General features: G+C 36.2%; 1 protein-coding gene across 3 annotated transcripts in view; it reads right to left on the reverse strand.

Moving 5' to 3' along the window:
• KDM4C (lysine demethylase 4C) overlaps positions 1–17243 on the reverse strand; it is a 251603-nt gene that overhangs the window by 62933 nt on the left and 171427 nt on the right. For all 3 annotated transcript variants that reach the window (XM_071425053.1, XM_071425054.1, XM_071425055.1), the window contains one exon: positions 14720–14828. In XM_071425053.1, the coding sequence (XP_071281154.1) occupies positions 14720–14828 (109 nt within the window). The remainder of the gene's footprint in view (positions 1–14719; positions 14829–17243) is intronic.

The raw sequence follows: 17243 nt of genomic DNA on the forward strand, positions 1-17243 counted from the left end.
AGAAAATCCCAGGCACTTAAGAAATGTTTCCATTTTCAGTAAAAACATAAATCAAAAGGCATCAGGTGAGATGTTGGTAAGCTCTCAAACATTTCTAACAGTATATTATGGTCATTCCTTACTCCTTAAACACATCCCTAAAGGAAAACTGCACAAGTTTAAGCTTTTTCAGCCCCAAGTACTTCCTTGACCAAGGGTCAGCACTGTCAGCTAAGCTTAGATCCATAAGCCTGTGCATAGTGAAAATTTTCACAATAAACCTGTTAGCACAGAAGACAGTTTTTTATAGGACCAGCTTAATCACTCTAGAGTTTGGGTCACCTACTACCTTAACCACTTTCCACTCTCAAGGAACAGAATGTACTATCAAAACTTGTTGCCAAGACTGAGTTGGTAAAAACAAGGTGAGAAGGGGAAGGGGAAGGATTACTACAACATACTCAAAATTTTTTTCCCTCAGAGGAAAGATAAAGTAGTATGTGGGTATCCTTTACATCATTTCAGAACTACTTGAGAGGCTCTGTGATTAATGGAGATCTACAGCAAAGCTCTACATGCAAACAAAAGGCAATACAAAAATTTAGCCAAGGATTAATACAAAATCATTTTACTGATATGAAAGGAAAGGGTCTTTGCAATACCTTTGAGCCACCTGGAATGTAATGGTTATCATTACATTACACAAATATTTACCAACCCGTGAAACCTTCAAAGCAATGGGTATGTAATACACCATAGAGGGTTACCATTATACAATAGCACAGTGACAAAATGAAGAGCAAAAGTAGTGGGTGGTTTTTTTAATGTTTTTTCAGCATCTATGATTTTTATGCATCATATATATATGATGCATAATAAAATATTTAGGATCCAAAAACTGCATTTTCTATACCTAAATTAAGTTAATTGGGTGATCACACGCATTAAATAAAGAAAAGTGTTATTGAGATAAAAAACAAAGAAGGATTTTATGGTGTGATCAGTACACAGTGCTCTGTAAGTCTTAATTTCCTACAGCTAGATAAATAAGCAAGCCAAGAAGATCCCCATTTTAACAATTCTACTACTATTCTCATAGTGACAGTGGAAAATCCAATTTACTGCACATACCAAGATGATATTCATTAACACATATTTCATTATATTAACAAAACTAAGTAATACTTGAAAATATTATGATGATAATTTAATAACATAAATATTTCTAGTACAGCTATTTTATGCTCAGATTTTGCTGCATTGAAGAAAACAAAAATTTAGAAACTAAACCATTCAAAAATTATTAATCTGGCCACCCCAAATGAACAATATGGACTCTACTCATTCCTCTCAATATATTTATTATGCATCTTCTTCATTTAGCTTAGATGCAATGTTCATTTGCACTTTGAAGTTTTCTCTTTTCTCTCAAACAATACTCACTAAGGTGAAAAATATTTTGCCATTGGCTGCTTTCCTTATAAAGCGTTCTACAGTTCAAGGTTCTACATTGACTGATAGGTCAATCCCTGCCTTCTGATCTAAAACAAAAAGAAAATCAGTTTGCAACATCAACTCTCCTTTCATACAGATCAGATATACTGAAAGTCTACCAAGTCTCATCCATAATCCCATCCCACTGACTACTTACTAACCATTTCACCATGCTCAGATTGACAAGGATTTTGATCTTAATTTTCCTCTTTTTAAGTAATCTGATAGGAAGGGATAAACATTTAGTATAAATCCCTTATGTCTATGTTGCTTACCTGCTCTTGTGATCTCTATGCTGTCATTTTGTTCCACTTATTTTGAAAATCATGATAAAAAAGGGCTGAGTCACATATATGGAAATACTGGAACAAATGTTTGTAATTTACAAAAAGCTGTCTAGGACAGCACAAAGTTCTGAATTATACAAATGTTTCAACAGCAAGTATTCCTCTGACACCTGCTTGTACGTTAGTAACAATTACTCAGTTATATCAACAAGGAAATTACCCAAACAGACTGAAACACAGCACCAAAAAAACTAAACTGTATTAGGAAACATATCACTTCATTAAAGACATTGAGAAGCTAGAGCAAGTCCAGAACAAAGCCGGTGAAGTATCTGAAGAGTAAGTCCTATGAAGAGTGGCTGAGGGAGCCAAGATGGGAGAAAAGGAGGGGAGACCTTATCACTCTCTACAACTCCTTGAAAGAAGGTCATAGTGAAGTGAGGTCAGCCTTTTCTCCCTTGTAACTAGAAACACAAGATGACACAGCCTCAAGCTGCTTCAGGGGAGGTTCAGGTTGAACAAGATAAATTCTTTCATGGTAATGGTTGAATGATTGTTAAACATTGGAACATACAACCCAGGGAAGTGGTGGAGTTACAATCCCTGGAGTGTTTAAGGAAACACTGGATGTGGCACTCAGTGCCATGGTCTGGTTGACAAGGCAGTGTTTGGTCAAGGGTTGGACTCAATTATCACAGAGGTCTTTTTTAACCTAAATAATTCTGTGATTCTGGAAGGAATAGCAGATGCATTCAGCAAACCTTCATCTCCTACATTTTCCACTTACCTAACAAATCACATCCAGGAGAGAGCTGCAAATTCTCAATTTCTATTTAAAAGCTATCCGATTTCTACTTGCTATAATGAGATAATTTTTACCATGACTAGTTAAAGAACTAGATGGGATTACTGCAAATAGAAAACTCCTAAGGGAAAAAGAGACATGACAGTTATCTCAAAGGCAACTTTCATAGTGACCACAGTATTGTTCAGATAGATGGGGTATCTTGAAACTATGATGAACTGGAAAGTGCCCAGGCATTATAAGCAGTTCTGAATATGCTGAGTCTACACTGCAAACTGTGTTACGGCAGCAAAATTATGCAGCCAGCAGGTATCAGTTATAAAAAGCAAACGCCTCTCACAAGGGCAGAAATACTCTTCCATGATGGTCAAAAAGCAAAATGCTCACAAACCAAAAGGACATCTGTGATATGAGTCAAGCCTTCTTAGTCACAGATCTGGAATTTTTCCAAAATCATGTAAGTGCTAGCCTACTACAAGACTGCAATTCCTCTATCATCAAGGAATTTATTTTTAATACTGTAGAAGAAAACCAAAAAGCTATAGACCGGATGGCTAGCTGAATATCATACAGTATCAGGTAACATGAATTTTTCTGCTGCATGTTCTGCTCTCTCTCTCCAGCCATCATTTCTATGGAGAATATGTTGTCTTAACACTGAAAGATAAGTAGATGGATACTTTCCTATTAAGGAGATTACAAACTTGAGACACCAGGCTAAAGACTAAGGTTCCTATATATTATTGCTTCCTCAGTATAAGAAGTTCTTCAAAAACAAGTTTGTATTTGCAATGGCTTCTTTATTTATAGTCAAGCTGATGTAAACTTACTCCAGAACATGTCTCCTACTATTGCTCTGATGTGAAAAAAGCAGAAGAATATATAACTTTCAAATACAGGATATTTTCTGCAGCCTCCACTTGTGTTCATATGCCCTTATATCTGCCCAGTTTCATAAAATTAAATTTTCTGAACTATGAAGTTAACATATTCATTACTCATTTTATGAGCTCTGTGACAATCTATGTATGATTTTGTTATGAAACCTTCTCACACAGTCCCTTCCTTCTCTGCTGAAAAAGCAGACAGTAACACTGACTCTCCACCAAGAGAATTTTCTGTCATAGTGTCACTCTGTAAAATATAGGCTACTGGACAAATTGGAAGATGATGTAGGCTGCAGTGCCATCCTTATGATGTTGACATTGCTTTAAGATTTATATTTGTCAGACTTGGACAGTGTAGTCTCTCAGCTTGCCAAGTGCCCTGCTGTGATAAGGTGCAAGGAATAAGTAAGCTGCTTAAGTTCAGAGCTGACAAGACAGATGTAATGCTTGCTGGTAATGAAAACAACACACAGCTATTCCTGAAGACCACACGGTTAAACATATTGGATGTGCCTAGCAAATGATCTCACATCACTACGTGTACAGGAAAAATAAGCCACTTCTCCAGAAACAAAATGGTGTTGTCTGTCATTCAGGGCATTTAAGAGACTCAACTCTAGTGAAAGCTAGGGCAGCTATCTAAGAGACCATACCTTCTCCTGGTAACAGAGGGTTCCCAAACAAAACAGTAGCACAAAATAAATTAAATGTTTAAAAAGCTGCACAGGAAAAAAGGCAGGACAAATCACTAGTCTCTAAAAGACCGTGCCATTTTTCCACCAATGAAACTTTATCTAAAATTGATACCTTATCCTTTTTCTTGGAAATTGCATATAGAGAAAGCTCACAGAGAGCTACTTCAGCTAATGGAAAAAAAAGTAACCCCAGGCAGCAGCTCAGCTATCTTTTTTTTTTCTTTTTAAAATGAACATTAACTTGAGTTACTTTAAATCCCTAGAATTTGCTGTGCAAATCAACTTACTACTTTCTTCAGCATCTCCTTACAAATATTACTTCAAATAGCAGCCAGCTTCCTAAAGAAAAACCAGGATCTGTTCATGAAGACAAGTTCTCAAGCTTTTAACCTGAACTGGACCTTTCACCCTTCAAGGAACAGGTCTCACAGTAATGTGTCAAGGATCGCCACACAAATGCCTCATGGCAGAGAACTTTAAGTGAGGGAAACAACAGGAGAAAAATTAGTTTAAAGTACTAAAAATCCAATTTAACTGCTGAAAGCTAAAAATTCTCACTGAACCGAGTTTTGAACTATTTCCAATTATGTCCAAGTAATTAATTTATCAATTACTCATAATTCTATCCTTAAAATACGTCAGATCTATGAAATGGCATGCAGCGTAAGTAACAAGCAGAAGGAGCTAGAAGTGACTGTGCAAATGGAAAGCTATGATCTAATCACAAATGCTGAAATTTGGTGAGACAAATCACATGACTGGAGCATTCCAATTAACAACTACAAACTGTTCAGAAGGGACAGGCAAGGAACGGGGCGGGGGGGGGGGGGGGGGCGGGCAGGCAATTTTCCCTCTTTTTGGACTTGATTGCACAAACTCATCTTTGAAAAACAGTGATGAACAGATCAAGAGCTTGTGGTTGAAAATCAGAAGCCAAGCCAATAAATAAAATCTCATGGTTTGTGTTTATTACCCATCACTCAATTGAGGGAAACCCTGGTGACAAAACTTTCCTACTTCACCTGCATGAAGCATCATTCTGGCAGGTTCTGATCCAGCTGCAGGGACTTGTCAGGACAGTCCCTGACATCTGCTGGAAAAGCAGCTCGGCAAGATGCAAGCAGTTCAGGAGACTCCTGGACAGCATCAAGGATAATTTCTTACCCCAGGTGACAGAGAAGTGCTACTGCACCTGCTACTTACTGACACAGATTAACTAACTGGAGAGGTCAGGATCAGTGGCTCAAGTGGTCATGCCCTGGTGGAATTCATGATCTTGGGGATTTTGGGCCAAAGAAAGGTTAAAGTCACTACTCTGAACTTTAGACGCCTGAACTTTTAGTTATTTTAGGAAGTGAAACAATGGGATGGGACGCTCTGGAAAACTGCACTTAGGGAAAAGGGAGCAGAACAGAACTGTCAGATCTTTAAGGACATCTTTCTTAGAGCCCGAGATCTCTCCATTTCCACCACTGAGCATTCAGGCAGGGAAGGCAGGAGACCAGCATAGCTCAGTAAAGACTTCCTGGACAAACTGAAATACAAGAAGGAAAAGCACTGGACATGGAATCAAGGACAGGCATCCTGGGAAGAAAAGAGAAGTGCTGTCTGGTTGTGGAGGGCCAGGATTAGAAAAGCTACGGTATAGCTGGAGCTGAATTTGGCAAGGGATACAAAGAATAGTAAAAATGGCTTCTACAGGCATATTGGAGAGAAATGGAAGAGAAAAGAAAATGTGAAGTACTCAATAATTTTGTTTGCCTCAGTGTTCATTAGTAATCACTCTTCCCACATCTCTGAAATTCCTGAATCTCAAGACAGGAACTGGGGAATTGAAGTCATTCCCAGTGAACCAGCAGATGAGGTTCAAGACCACCGGGGGAACCTGAACAAGTCCATAGGACTGAGATGCATCCCAGTGTCCTAATGAAATTGGCTGATGTAGTTGCCAAGCCACTCTCCATCATATCTGAAAAGTCACGGCAATCAGGGAAAGTGCCCACTGACTGGGGGAAAGGGAATATTACACCCTTTTTAAAATGTTTATTTATAACAGAAAATATTTTTCCATAATCTTGTATCACCTTTGTAACTGGGCTAAGGGGATTTTAACTGGAGCATCACTGCAATTATTGCCAGTTGGGTTTATGATACCATTAAGTTGTATTATTCATCTTTTAGAAATTTACTTTTTTATTATATGCAAGTTTAAAGCAGATTTGAATAAATTTTGCTGTGCTACTGACTACACATTTTTAAAAACCATACAGTTCCTCACACTGTTTTTTTTAATTCCTTGGAAGTCCCCACTGTTTCATATCCATCTTTAAACAGTTTGGGTTGGAGAGAATCTTTAAAAATCATCTAGTTGCAGCTCCATTGCCACTCGACCAGTTTGCTCAAAGCCCCATACAACCTGATCTTTAACACTTCCAATGATGAGGCACCCATAGTTCTGTGGGCAGCCTGCTCCAGCATTATATCATTATATAAAGTAGTATAACTTTTAGTGTAATAAAAAAGGTCTTCCTTGTATCCCATCTATATCTACCTTTTTTAGTATAAAACACTTGCTGGTGGTCCTGTCACTGCACGTCTTGGTAAAAAAAATCTTTCCCTGTCTTTCTTAGAAGTTCCTTTTAAGTATTAAAAAGCCTCAGTAAGTTTTCACCAGAGCATTCTCTTCTCCCGGCTGAAAAGCTTCAGCCTTCTCAGCCTGCCTTCATAGAAGAGGTGCTCCAGTCCTTTGATCATTTTTGTCTTGGACCCATTTTAACAGGTCCATTATTTTTTCTTGTGTTGGGAAACCCCAGAACTGGATGAACTATTCCAGCGGGGAATACTCTCAGAAAAGCGGAGTAGACGGACAAAGGCCCCTGTCTTGACTTGCTGACATGCTGCGTTTCATTCAGCCTAGGATGCACTTGGCTTGTTGGCTTTTTGGGTTGTAAGTGCACGTTGACAGCTTGTGTCTAGCTTTATCCCCTGTACTCCCAAGTCATTCTCTGCAGGGCTGCTGTCAAGCTATTCATCTATCAGCTTGTATTGATATTTAGGATTGTCCCTAGCCTGAACAAAGATGTGATACAAAATTACGGAAGAATTTTGAGGTTTTAATTTGCATTTAAACCATGACATATATTCAATCACTATACCAAAAAAACCCATGCACATAACTTGTGCATATAATAATCAGAGATAAATCTTCCTGGATTCTGGTGTCTGTAAATTCTTTTCTTACAGATATAAACATGGTGCCAGTTTTCTTTCTCCAGATTTCTAATTTCTGCATATACTGGACACATTTAATCCTTGACAGTTACTATATTTTTAACAGCAGACATGTTTATGCCTCTTTCTGCTCATGTCTTCAGACATTATTTATAGTAATGCATTTCTAACATTTGCCGTATCTTTCATAAGACTTGATAAAGTACCATACCACTGCAAGATACAAACTTGACAGTTTGCAATAGGATCTGCACATTATTCTGACAGTAAGTATTATACAGCCAGCAAACTATATTCTTCTAATATCCTTATTAAAAATCCAATGAACACTGTGACTAAATCATATATAGTAAATTCTATTTTGTACATGATAGCAATGAGTCACTACATTTTTAATAAATTATATATTGCAGTAAGCAACTATTGCATTATTTTTAGTTTAACACTTTTTGAAGTCAAGAATATTACTAAAAGCTATTTCATAAACCGTTATGAAGCAATTTGGAAATATCTTAAAATCTGGCACAAGATTTCTGTCTATTTTGGTCCCACTGCCTGTGAATGTGTGCAATGATCTAGTTAATACGTGATTGCATCTATGGCATAACGATTCTACTCAATGGCCCTTCCAGCAATATTTTTGGAAACACTGAGAAGTAATCAATACTTCTTTGTATTACCAGAAAAGCATAGCAACACTGATATGCATCATTGCAAGTGCTTCTCTACTTTTCCACAAACACAGCTGCAATAGCTCTACTAGCCCACTGTAGTTTAACAAATGAATTTCATTACAAATTAGAACAGATTAGATGAGCACTGTCCTAAAATGTCTTTAATCCTTTTTAATCATTAAAACAGAATGACACACAGGAGAATATGTGCCCATTCTTTTAAAAGCTCATACAAATTTTTTGCTTTGAATCCATTCTTCAGTGCCATACCACAGAGAAATCTCTATATTTTTAGAATTGATGTACCTTTCAATACTATAATTTTCAGCTTTCAAGCTCACTATTATTTGCCTTCAGGTGCAAATTTTAAAGTGTACAGCCTTCTAAAAAATCTTTATGGTTTCAGCCAGATTCTGTAAGGTTTGTAGATCAGTCATCCTCACACTAGATTTCTTTTCAAAATAATGTTCTTCAGTCAGAGTACACTTGTGGTTATACTCGGTTCACTTGTCAAATACAAATCTGAGGTCATCAAAAGCTTCAGGGCAACTTCAGCTATTCCAAAACTCATTTTCTACCTCTATTTTGTTGGAGAAATAGTATTTCAAGTATAAAAATAATAGAAAACTCTAAAGATAGAGAAACAAAGGCATTGCATGTGCACGTTTCAGTACAGCATTGCAGCAATTGCCTATAAAGACAAAGTCAATCCAATATCCAAGCATTTTAGAACATAAAAAATACCAAAAGAGATAAGGTATTTCACTATGAAGTTGATATATATTCTGTTGAAATAATTATTTTAGAGCTGACATCTCAAAATACATAGGTGTAGGAAGAGATGCTAATGAATCTATTTAGGTATTTCTGTTGTAATTGATGAAACATTTAAACAGTCTCATTTACAAGGTCTACATTCATTATAAGTCACATGCCTGGCAAGGCTGAATAACACTAGGCTCAATATTCCTGTTGGCTTGAATTCCTTGGCCATATACTAATGCAAGGGCTTTTATTTAATTCTAGTTTTAAGTCCAATCTTTTATTAAAATAGAAAAACAGACAAGAGAGCACTTTCTTTCAAAGGCTGATTTGATATTTGAGAGGTCAGTCTGAATTTTTTATCTCCAGAGATTTTTTTATCCAGCTATAATTCATATTTATAATTAGAGCTGAGTAATTAACACTCTTTTGAAAACAGAGACTATCTAGGTACTTGGGGAAAAGCATTTCTCTTCCCAAAGTAAAACTGAATTTTATCATTGACTTTGATGCACAAAGAAATACAGTTTGTTTCCTATGACCCAAAGCCCCATACACATAAATAGTCAAGGAAAAATGGAATTTTAAAAGTGTAAGCACACACCAAGCTTCTCCTGGAGACTAAAGACAAATGGAACAAGGCAAAAATAAATTAAATAAAAATTTAGCTGAAAGCCTAAGCTTGGTCTGCTTTGGGTAAACCGTTTGATGCTGTTTAACAGCATTGGGATGGAAGCTGACACCACACTCATTCACAGCATGAATTCTACAAATTACATACTTCCTCCAACTTGTCATTAGCTACAACTCTGCCTTTACATTTACACAAATTTCAAGTGGTGCCCCTGCATCCCATCACTTCTCAGTACCTTCATCCCATCACTTCTCAGTACCTTTGCCTCTCTTTTATCTGCTCCTAATATTTTCACTGTGATTAGGATATTTAAGTTAGCATTTGTATTTCCTGTTTTCACACTAGCTCATGTCTGATATTAAACTTGGACACCATTGGAAGAGAAAACCAGCTGAACTATGTGTCCACAAAACAGCTAGAATACTGTAGTTTATGCAAAATATTGGTTTATAATGTGTGATATGGTATGGTATATGCCTTCAGCCATTTCTTTGTAGAACCTGTACTTAAATGTCCATATTCAACTTATTTATTTCCTAGCTTGGTAATGACAAATTGTCATTCCATGTGTCTATTTGAATTCAAAGTGCCTGATGGATATGAACATCATAAAATGAAGAAAGATAGCCTGACTCTGACAAAAGGAGACCAGGATAATCTCATTTCTCCATTCAAATATATTTGGGGGATAAAAAAAAAAAAAAAAAGAGAAAATGCATAATCACAGACATAATGTAGAGAAACTACAGGTTATAGCATCTTTGTGGCATGCAACACTGAGGTTGCCTAGGAGGTCTTTTGCTTTCACATGAGAAGTCAACTGAAGTCCAACAATATCATGGGTTTTATACCCCTAAAATAGAAGTGATTTCACCCAAGTGTCTCACATTCTTTTCTTCCCCTATGAAAAAAAACCCAGCTAAATATTCTATTCATTTTGTCTACTTGCATTCAGAAAAATTTTCAAAAGATGCAATGTTTAATGAAAATTTCAGTCATGTAAGTTTTCAGCAGTGATAGTACATGACACATAACCTACTGAAAAGCTAGAGAAATATGAAAACATTGGCATGCTATAACAACCCAGTAACTTGCCAATGTGAAACAGTTGAAGAAAACAATTGTAAAGCTATAAACTACTATTAGTATGATACAAATACTGAGTTTTACTCTTGAAGAAATTAGTATATCTTGAACATTTAATAGTGGAAAGACTGACAGGAAACACTGATTTCAACCCAAAACCTCTAGCGAATTCAATTTAACTGCAATCTCTACATCTACTAGCTAAGCAATAAAAAAAAGCCTACCAATATGTTCATGTTTACACAGATGTTTTTTAATTTGTATTAAAATTTTAAAATTGGCTTTTTACTTCCTTTGCTGTTCCTTTGTAGATGTTACATTAAAGAAAATGTCAGGTTCTCCTCTATAGATCTCTGAAAATAGTAGATATTCTGCTTATTTGGGTTTCTTGCTACTTCTTACTACTTTAGGGAGGAGGAACAGGGAGGACAAGGATAGGAAATGTTTCAAAAAACTAGAACCATTTGCTCCTACAGTGTAATATCTAATTTTGGTATGGCTGCATGCTAGTACTTAATCTATTCCTTTACATTTTTTTTCCATTATGTTTTGCTCATTAAAAAAAAAAAATCCTAAATTTTGTAAAGGAGAGGTGGCACAGTAGGGAAGACCACATTTATTTATTACATACCTCATGCTTTATCACAAAATGGATTATAAAAATAGACCCAAATTAATTTTTAAAATTATTTTAAATTATTAAATTACTGCTTATGAAGGTTCAAGGTCAAGGTATTATGTACTAAGCTTGCTTTTGCTCTGGTAGCTCTCTGGCTTGAATGGTGGAGAGAGATGAAGAAAGGGGTCCTTAATCTATCAAACAGGATAGCTGTGAAGCTGGAATTAGCTGCTGAAGAGCAGCACTGACAGTCCCTACAATTTCAAAAGACAAAACTGACCTGCATCAATTGCTCGCATATTCCCAGGAGTGAAAAACTCACTATTCTTTTACAGAAATTAACAGCTAGACAGGTGGTATCAATTGTCTACTCTCAGGTATAGAGCAAATGGTAATGAAACAGAATGAAAGGTAAGGATGCAGTGGGGTTGACTGGAGGAAAGAAGAGGCAGGAATTTTTAGAGAAAGAATACATTTGCATATAATCATTGGGATTCCCCTGAGGAAATATATACAACGCCAGTGGGTATGAGAGCTTCTTATTCTGTAGCATCAGCAGTCAGGAAGTGAAGACTAACTTAAAGATCACACTTGAATTGAGAATAATGTGGCAAATATACACAAGGCTAGAATATACACAGAGGACTATTGGCAGCAAACTCTTTGGAGAAGTAGGAACCCCATGTTTCAGGAAACAAAAGAACTATGTTACAAGAGGTATTTGATATACTGTGTTTTAGAGAAAATAAAAGTATCCATGCAATTCTATAGTGTATATGTATATGTATACATACAGGCATACACACACCTATTTGTTTTTATTTTTAAAATACAGAATAACATCATATCATATCATGTCAATCAGGAAACATAGTTTAGCTAGGGTATTTACTCTGAAACAGAGCAGAGTAGAATCATCAGATGCAGTAATTTACTTGCAACAAAATCAAAATCTAAAAGCAGAAAGCCTGCTAGTGATTTTAGGGCAGATTTTTTTTTCTGCTCCTTTACCCAAGAAGCAACATTTTATTGGTCCATTGGCATTACATCATTACAGAGCCTTTTGAAATGGCTGACCTGTATACTCCCCTTAAATTAATACAAATTTAATTATTTCATAATAAATTTAATGTCAGAAATTAAATCTTGGAATAATAAGATATAATGAGGCAACCATGAGGATTCTGGTGCTTCCTTCCCTCACAGAAAGGCGGTCTTCTACCTGCAGCACTACTACATTAATGACTGTTATAAAGTACCCTGCCTCTCATTTCTACTGCATTCAGTCGAATTCCTTCTTGACAACATTCATTCCACACAAATATACAAATTCTTTTTCTTTAAAAAACAGTGTTAAGGAAGGCAAGTACTCTATTTCTAAACTTTTATATATTTGCAGGACACCATAGGCTTATATACAGCTGTACACAATACAAATGGTTCAAAGTCATTTTATGTTGAAAAAAGCATCAAGAACTGAAAAAGTATTAAAGACTAAAAGCAATATTCTATCCAAAATTACTCAACAGTTCATAACTGACTAACATAATTTCTTCATATTCAGCAGAAAAAATGTAGGTTTTTAAGTCACGTAATTTCAGGAACACTGGCTCCAAATTAATTCAAGCCTTTTCCAAAAGTCTCCTGTTAGTTTTTCAGCGTGTAAGTCATGGACAGTCTACAGAATACATTTCAACATCTGATGAATGAATGAATTTAAATCCAGTTGGTGGCCAGTCACAAGTGTTGTTCCCCAAGAATCAGGGTCTCTTTAATATCTTTATGACCTGGCCAAGGGGATCAAGTGCACCCTCAGCCAGTTTGCAGATGACACCAAGCTGGGTGGGAGTGCTGATCTGCTGGAGGGCAGGAAGGCTCTGCAGAGGGATCTGAGCAGGCTGGATCATGGGCCCAGGTCAGTGGTGTGAGGCTCAACAAGGCCCAGTGCTGGGTCCTGCCCATGACCTGACCAAGTGGCCAAGAAGGCCAGAGGCATCCTGGCCTGTGCTAGCAATCCTGGCCTGTGACAGCAGGAGCAGGGCAGGGATTGTCCCCCTGTACTTGGCACTAGTGAGACTGCACTTTGAAACTTGTGATCCAAGAAGGATATTGAGGTGTTCAAGTATGTCCAGAGAAGTGCAGCAAATCTAAGGAAGGGCCTGGAGTACAAGTCCTGCAAGGAGTGGCTGAGAGCTGAGAAAAGAGGGCTAAGGAGGAACCTTACCACTCTCTACAACTGCCTGAAATGAGGGTGTGGTTGCCTCTTCTGCCAAGTAAAAAACAGTAGGACAAGACATAATGTCCTCAAACTGTCCCAGAGGAGGTTAGGTTCAATAGTAGGAGAAATTTCTTTACTGAAAGGCTGGTTAAGCTTTGGAACAGGAAATACGAAACTCCCCAGGAAAGCTGGATGATGTCACCATCCCTAGAAATGGTCAGATATGGCAGATTGAGATGAGGTGTGCCCAGTGGTCTTTGTGTTATTCAGTCAAAGGTTGGACTTGATGATCTTGGAGGTTGTTTCCAACAATGTTTCCATGATTTCTGTGTTTTCAACCATTGAATTAGGAATTTTCAAGCTGCCTTATGTTTTTATGTTTTATATATATATACTCTTTACATACGTTTTTTAAATTATTTTTGAAAGGACATGTGAAAACCAATTTTTTTTTAAATTCTGAACAAAAATTCGAAACAGATTGCCACTTTAAGGACAGGCTATCAATTTTAAAGCACTCCAAGCTGCATTTCCACATTTAAACATACAGCTACAAAAACCAAAAAAAAAAAAAAATGGAATAAAAGGGAATTAAAGTATAGAGTGAAAATATTAACAGTTCAAAATAAGTGAGTATAAGATAAGGTAGACCAAGAATCACATTGGAAACAGTGTGGGATGATCCAGAAAATTTACACTTCCTCTAAGAATTTGAATGGGCCACTAACCACTTTCTATCTGACAACATTACTGTCATGCATACATTGACAGATTAAGTAATTACTGTATAACATAGCAAAAAAACCACATTTTGCACTTGTGCATATCCTGTTCTAGAGTATATCAATGTTCTTGAATGACACTGTTTAATGTGTGATTTAGTGTATGCATATTTTTCAATACCCTGATGGCAGAGATATCATGTAACAAAGAGACCATGCATCCTTTCACCTTTATAAATAGTCAAGGTAAAAATCAATAATAAAAAGACCTCACAAATATGTACTGTGTTTTATTCCCTGCCTTTTAGGTTTCATCACCAATACAACACCAAAAAATGAAACTTTCACAGTTGATACTGGTAAGTTTGTTACTCTTCTCCTGGGCAAGAACAGGTTTGAACTACATTTAATAGAACACCAAAGACTGTTACCACTGTTAATGAACTGTCACTATGTTTCAAAAGGCCCATGTCAGTAAAACCCTTGTTATTCATTTCTTACCTTAAACATAGCTTATTGCTCTTTACCTGGCAATAACCATCACAATTCAGATTTTTAATACATTCAAATACTGGAACACCTTAATAGTAACGCATATATGGAGGATATATTAATATACTACTCACCAATTTTAATCGTTGCAAGGGTATTCTACTAGTGTCTATCGGAGCACGCTCTGTGACATTACCAAATCTGACTTCTGGGATGGCAATTGCACATATTACATGTGCCCACCTGTGAAAAGTGGCAAGTCAAAAATACCACCAAAAAAACTCATAGAAATACAAGTACTGAAGCTGTTGCTTGCTGCGTATTTGGCTTTTGCTTTTGGTTTGGTTTGGTAACCACAGATGGGTATGTTTTCTTGAACATACCCACCTGTGGTTACTTCCTTATTAGGCTTTCCTAAGCTTCATTAACACATTTTAACAAACCTTGCAACACTAGCACTTTGTGTCAATAAACTTTCAGACTGAGATTTTATTGCAACAATTTTTAAGCATATTTTACTTTTCATTTAAGTAAGAAGTTTTTGCAGGTGCGCCATTCAGGTACATATGTAAACACCACACTATTTAGTTTATTTGTAATTTATCATCTACAGCATTTATTAGTCATTACTAACACTACTCAGACTTGAGAAACTATTCTTACACAACAAACGTGATTACAATCAATCATGTATCTATCAAAATGCAAAAGGAAATGCAAAAGTTATCAAGGCCTTCTGTCTACAGACACAAAGGCAGCAAAGTGAGCAAGCCACCAGTGCAATGCCCAACATGAACTGGATCTCCTTTGGTAGCAGAAGCACCTGCAAGCACCTAGGACCAGTGTTACATTCAAGACCTCAATGAAATGTCCGAGGTTTGTTAGATGATACCACATGCTTCCTATAAGAATCAGAAAGCACTCCAAATCCTCCCGATACATGAATCTCAAAATAAGAAAGCTAAAAGGAACTTTAAAAAGCCTGAAATTCATATTGAAACTGTGTATTTCATGAAGCACAAGAGAAGCTAACAGCACTTTTATCATCAAAGAGCAGCCTTCTGAGGCTACTTCTAGAATCTTTTTGGGGTAGACAAGAAGTTACTTCTAAAATCTTTTTGGGCTAGACAAGAAGTCAGTTATTTCCTGAGTAAAGGAAAACATTTTAATTTTTTTACTCCTATTTGCCTTATTCCCTGTCATTTACTGTATGTCTGTTTTCATTACCCCACTTGCTCTGTTTCTGTAAGCTCTGAATGCTTGCCTCACTCTGCTTCATGTACATTTTGAAGAAACACACATTACACGACCATCTTAGTAGATTAACAGGAATGTGGGCTGAAGCTGAAGGAGATGGAGAGTGATGCAGAAAACAAAAAAAAATTTCTCTTTCTTGCACTAGAGCAGGAATATTTCAATAAGTCATCTTTGACAACAACATCTGCAAAAGTATAATATGACACACAGGGACCAAACAAACTCCTGTCATGTGATTTTAAAGTTGTATTGGTCAAAGTGTGAAATAAGACCTGTACATAAAGATGACATACCAATTAGCAAGTTATACAGTTCAGCCCATATAGAAACAGATAAATCTTGCAGAATCATCCTTTTATTATGGTGACAGTTTCTTCATGTTTTACTTACATGAAGTTGAGACTTTTAAAAATATTTTTAATAATAGCTGTTTTCTTCTCATTGTCCACCTGCTAAACCATATTGTCTTACCATCTAAGCTTTATGAGACAGAAAGGCTATAAATAAAACGCCTCTTCAATCAACCTTCAATTAAACATTTATCTCTGACATCTCTCAACCTAACAGACTCAAAACAATTCCTGTGTTCTGCTGAAAAGAAGGAATCTCAGCCTTCCTATACGGCAAACTGCTTACTGCATGCACACATACCAGTCTGATCCATTAGCTTTTAGAAGTATGACATGCTCTTCCTGTATCTCTAATTAGTATGTAGAGAGTAAAGAAGGAGCAAAGGAGAATGCACATGTTAGATTTTACAGCTGTTGGAGATAAAAGGTTAAATTGCAATACACTTTTTTGAAAACTCAAAATTTTGAAATGATAGCTAATGCTGAAAGACAGATTAAAAACTCCACAATGTGTAACAACTATAAGGTGTTACAGAAACAGTAAAAACAAGACTTCAACTGGTATTGCAGAAATCCCATTTCACAAATCCATGAAACTAACCTACAGAGTAACAGAATGTAAACCCAAAAACCTTATATATAATTACACAAGAAAAATGATTTTATGCAAACCTTTGTGCATTTTCCTCATAATATATCTTATGAGACATTTCAAAAAAATTTATATTGATATGCAAAGAAACATATACATATTTTTAAAGATGCAACATGAAAGCTACCAGCAGCAAATATCAAAAGGGCATAATAAATTCTACTGAGATAATATTTTTGTAATTCTTTTTGTATTTATCAAGTAAAGCAAGGAACAAATTAAAGGGAATTTAAAGCAGAACTAAAAATCAGCTGAGAATTTTAATGCACTGGCAAAAATCTCCATTAAAATAGCTACAATAATAATATTTTCTGAAGGTAAGATATGGCCTGAGTTAAAAAACTTTCTCCTAACTGGACAAGAGTCATCAAATCAACTGCAAACCACTGATAAATAAAT

The sequence above is a fragment of the Agelaius tricolor genome, unplaced genomic scaffold (assembly GCF_023055355.1).
Source record: "Agelaius tricolor isolate 1412-34295 unplaced genomic scaffold, bAgeTri1.0.p SCAF_4, whole genome shotgun sequence".
NCBI lineage: Eukaryota > Metazoa > Chordata > Aves > Passeriformes > Icteridae > Agelaius > Agelaius tricolor.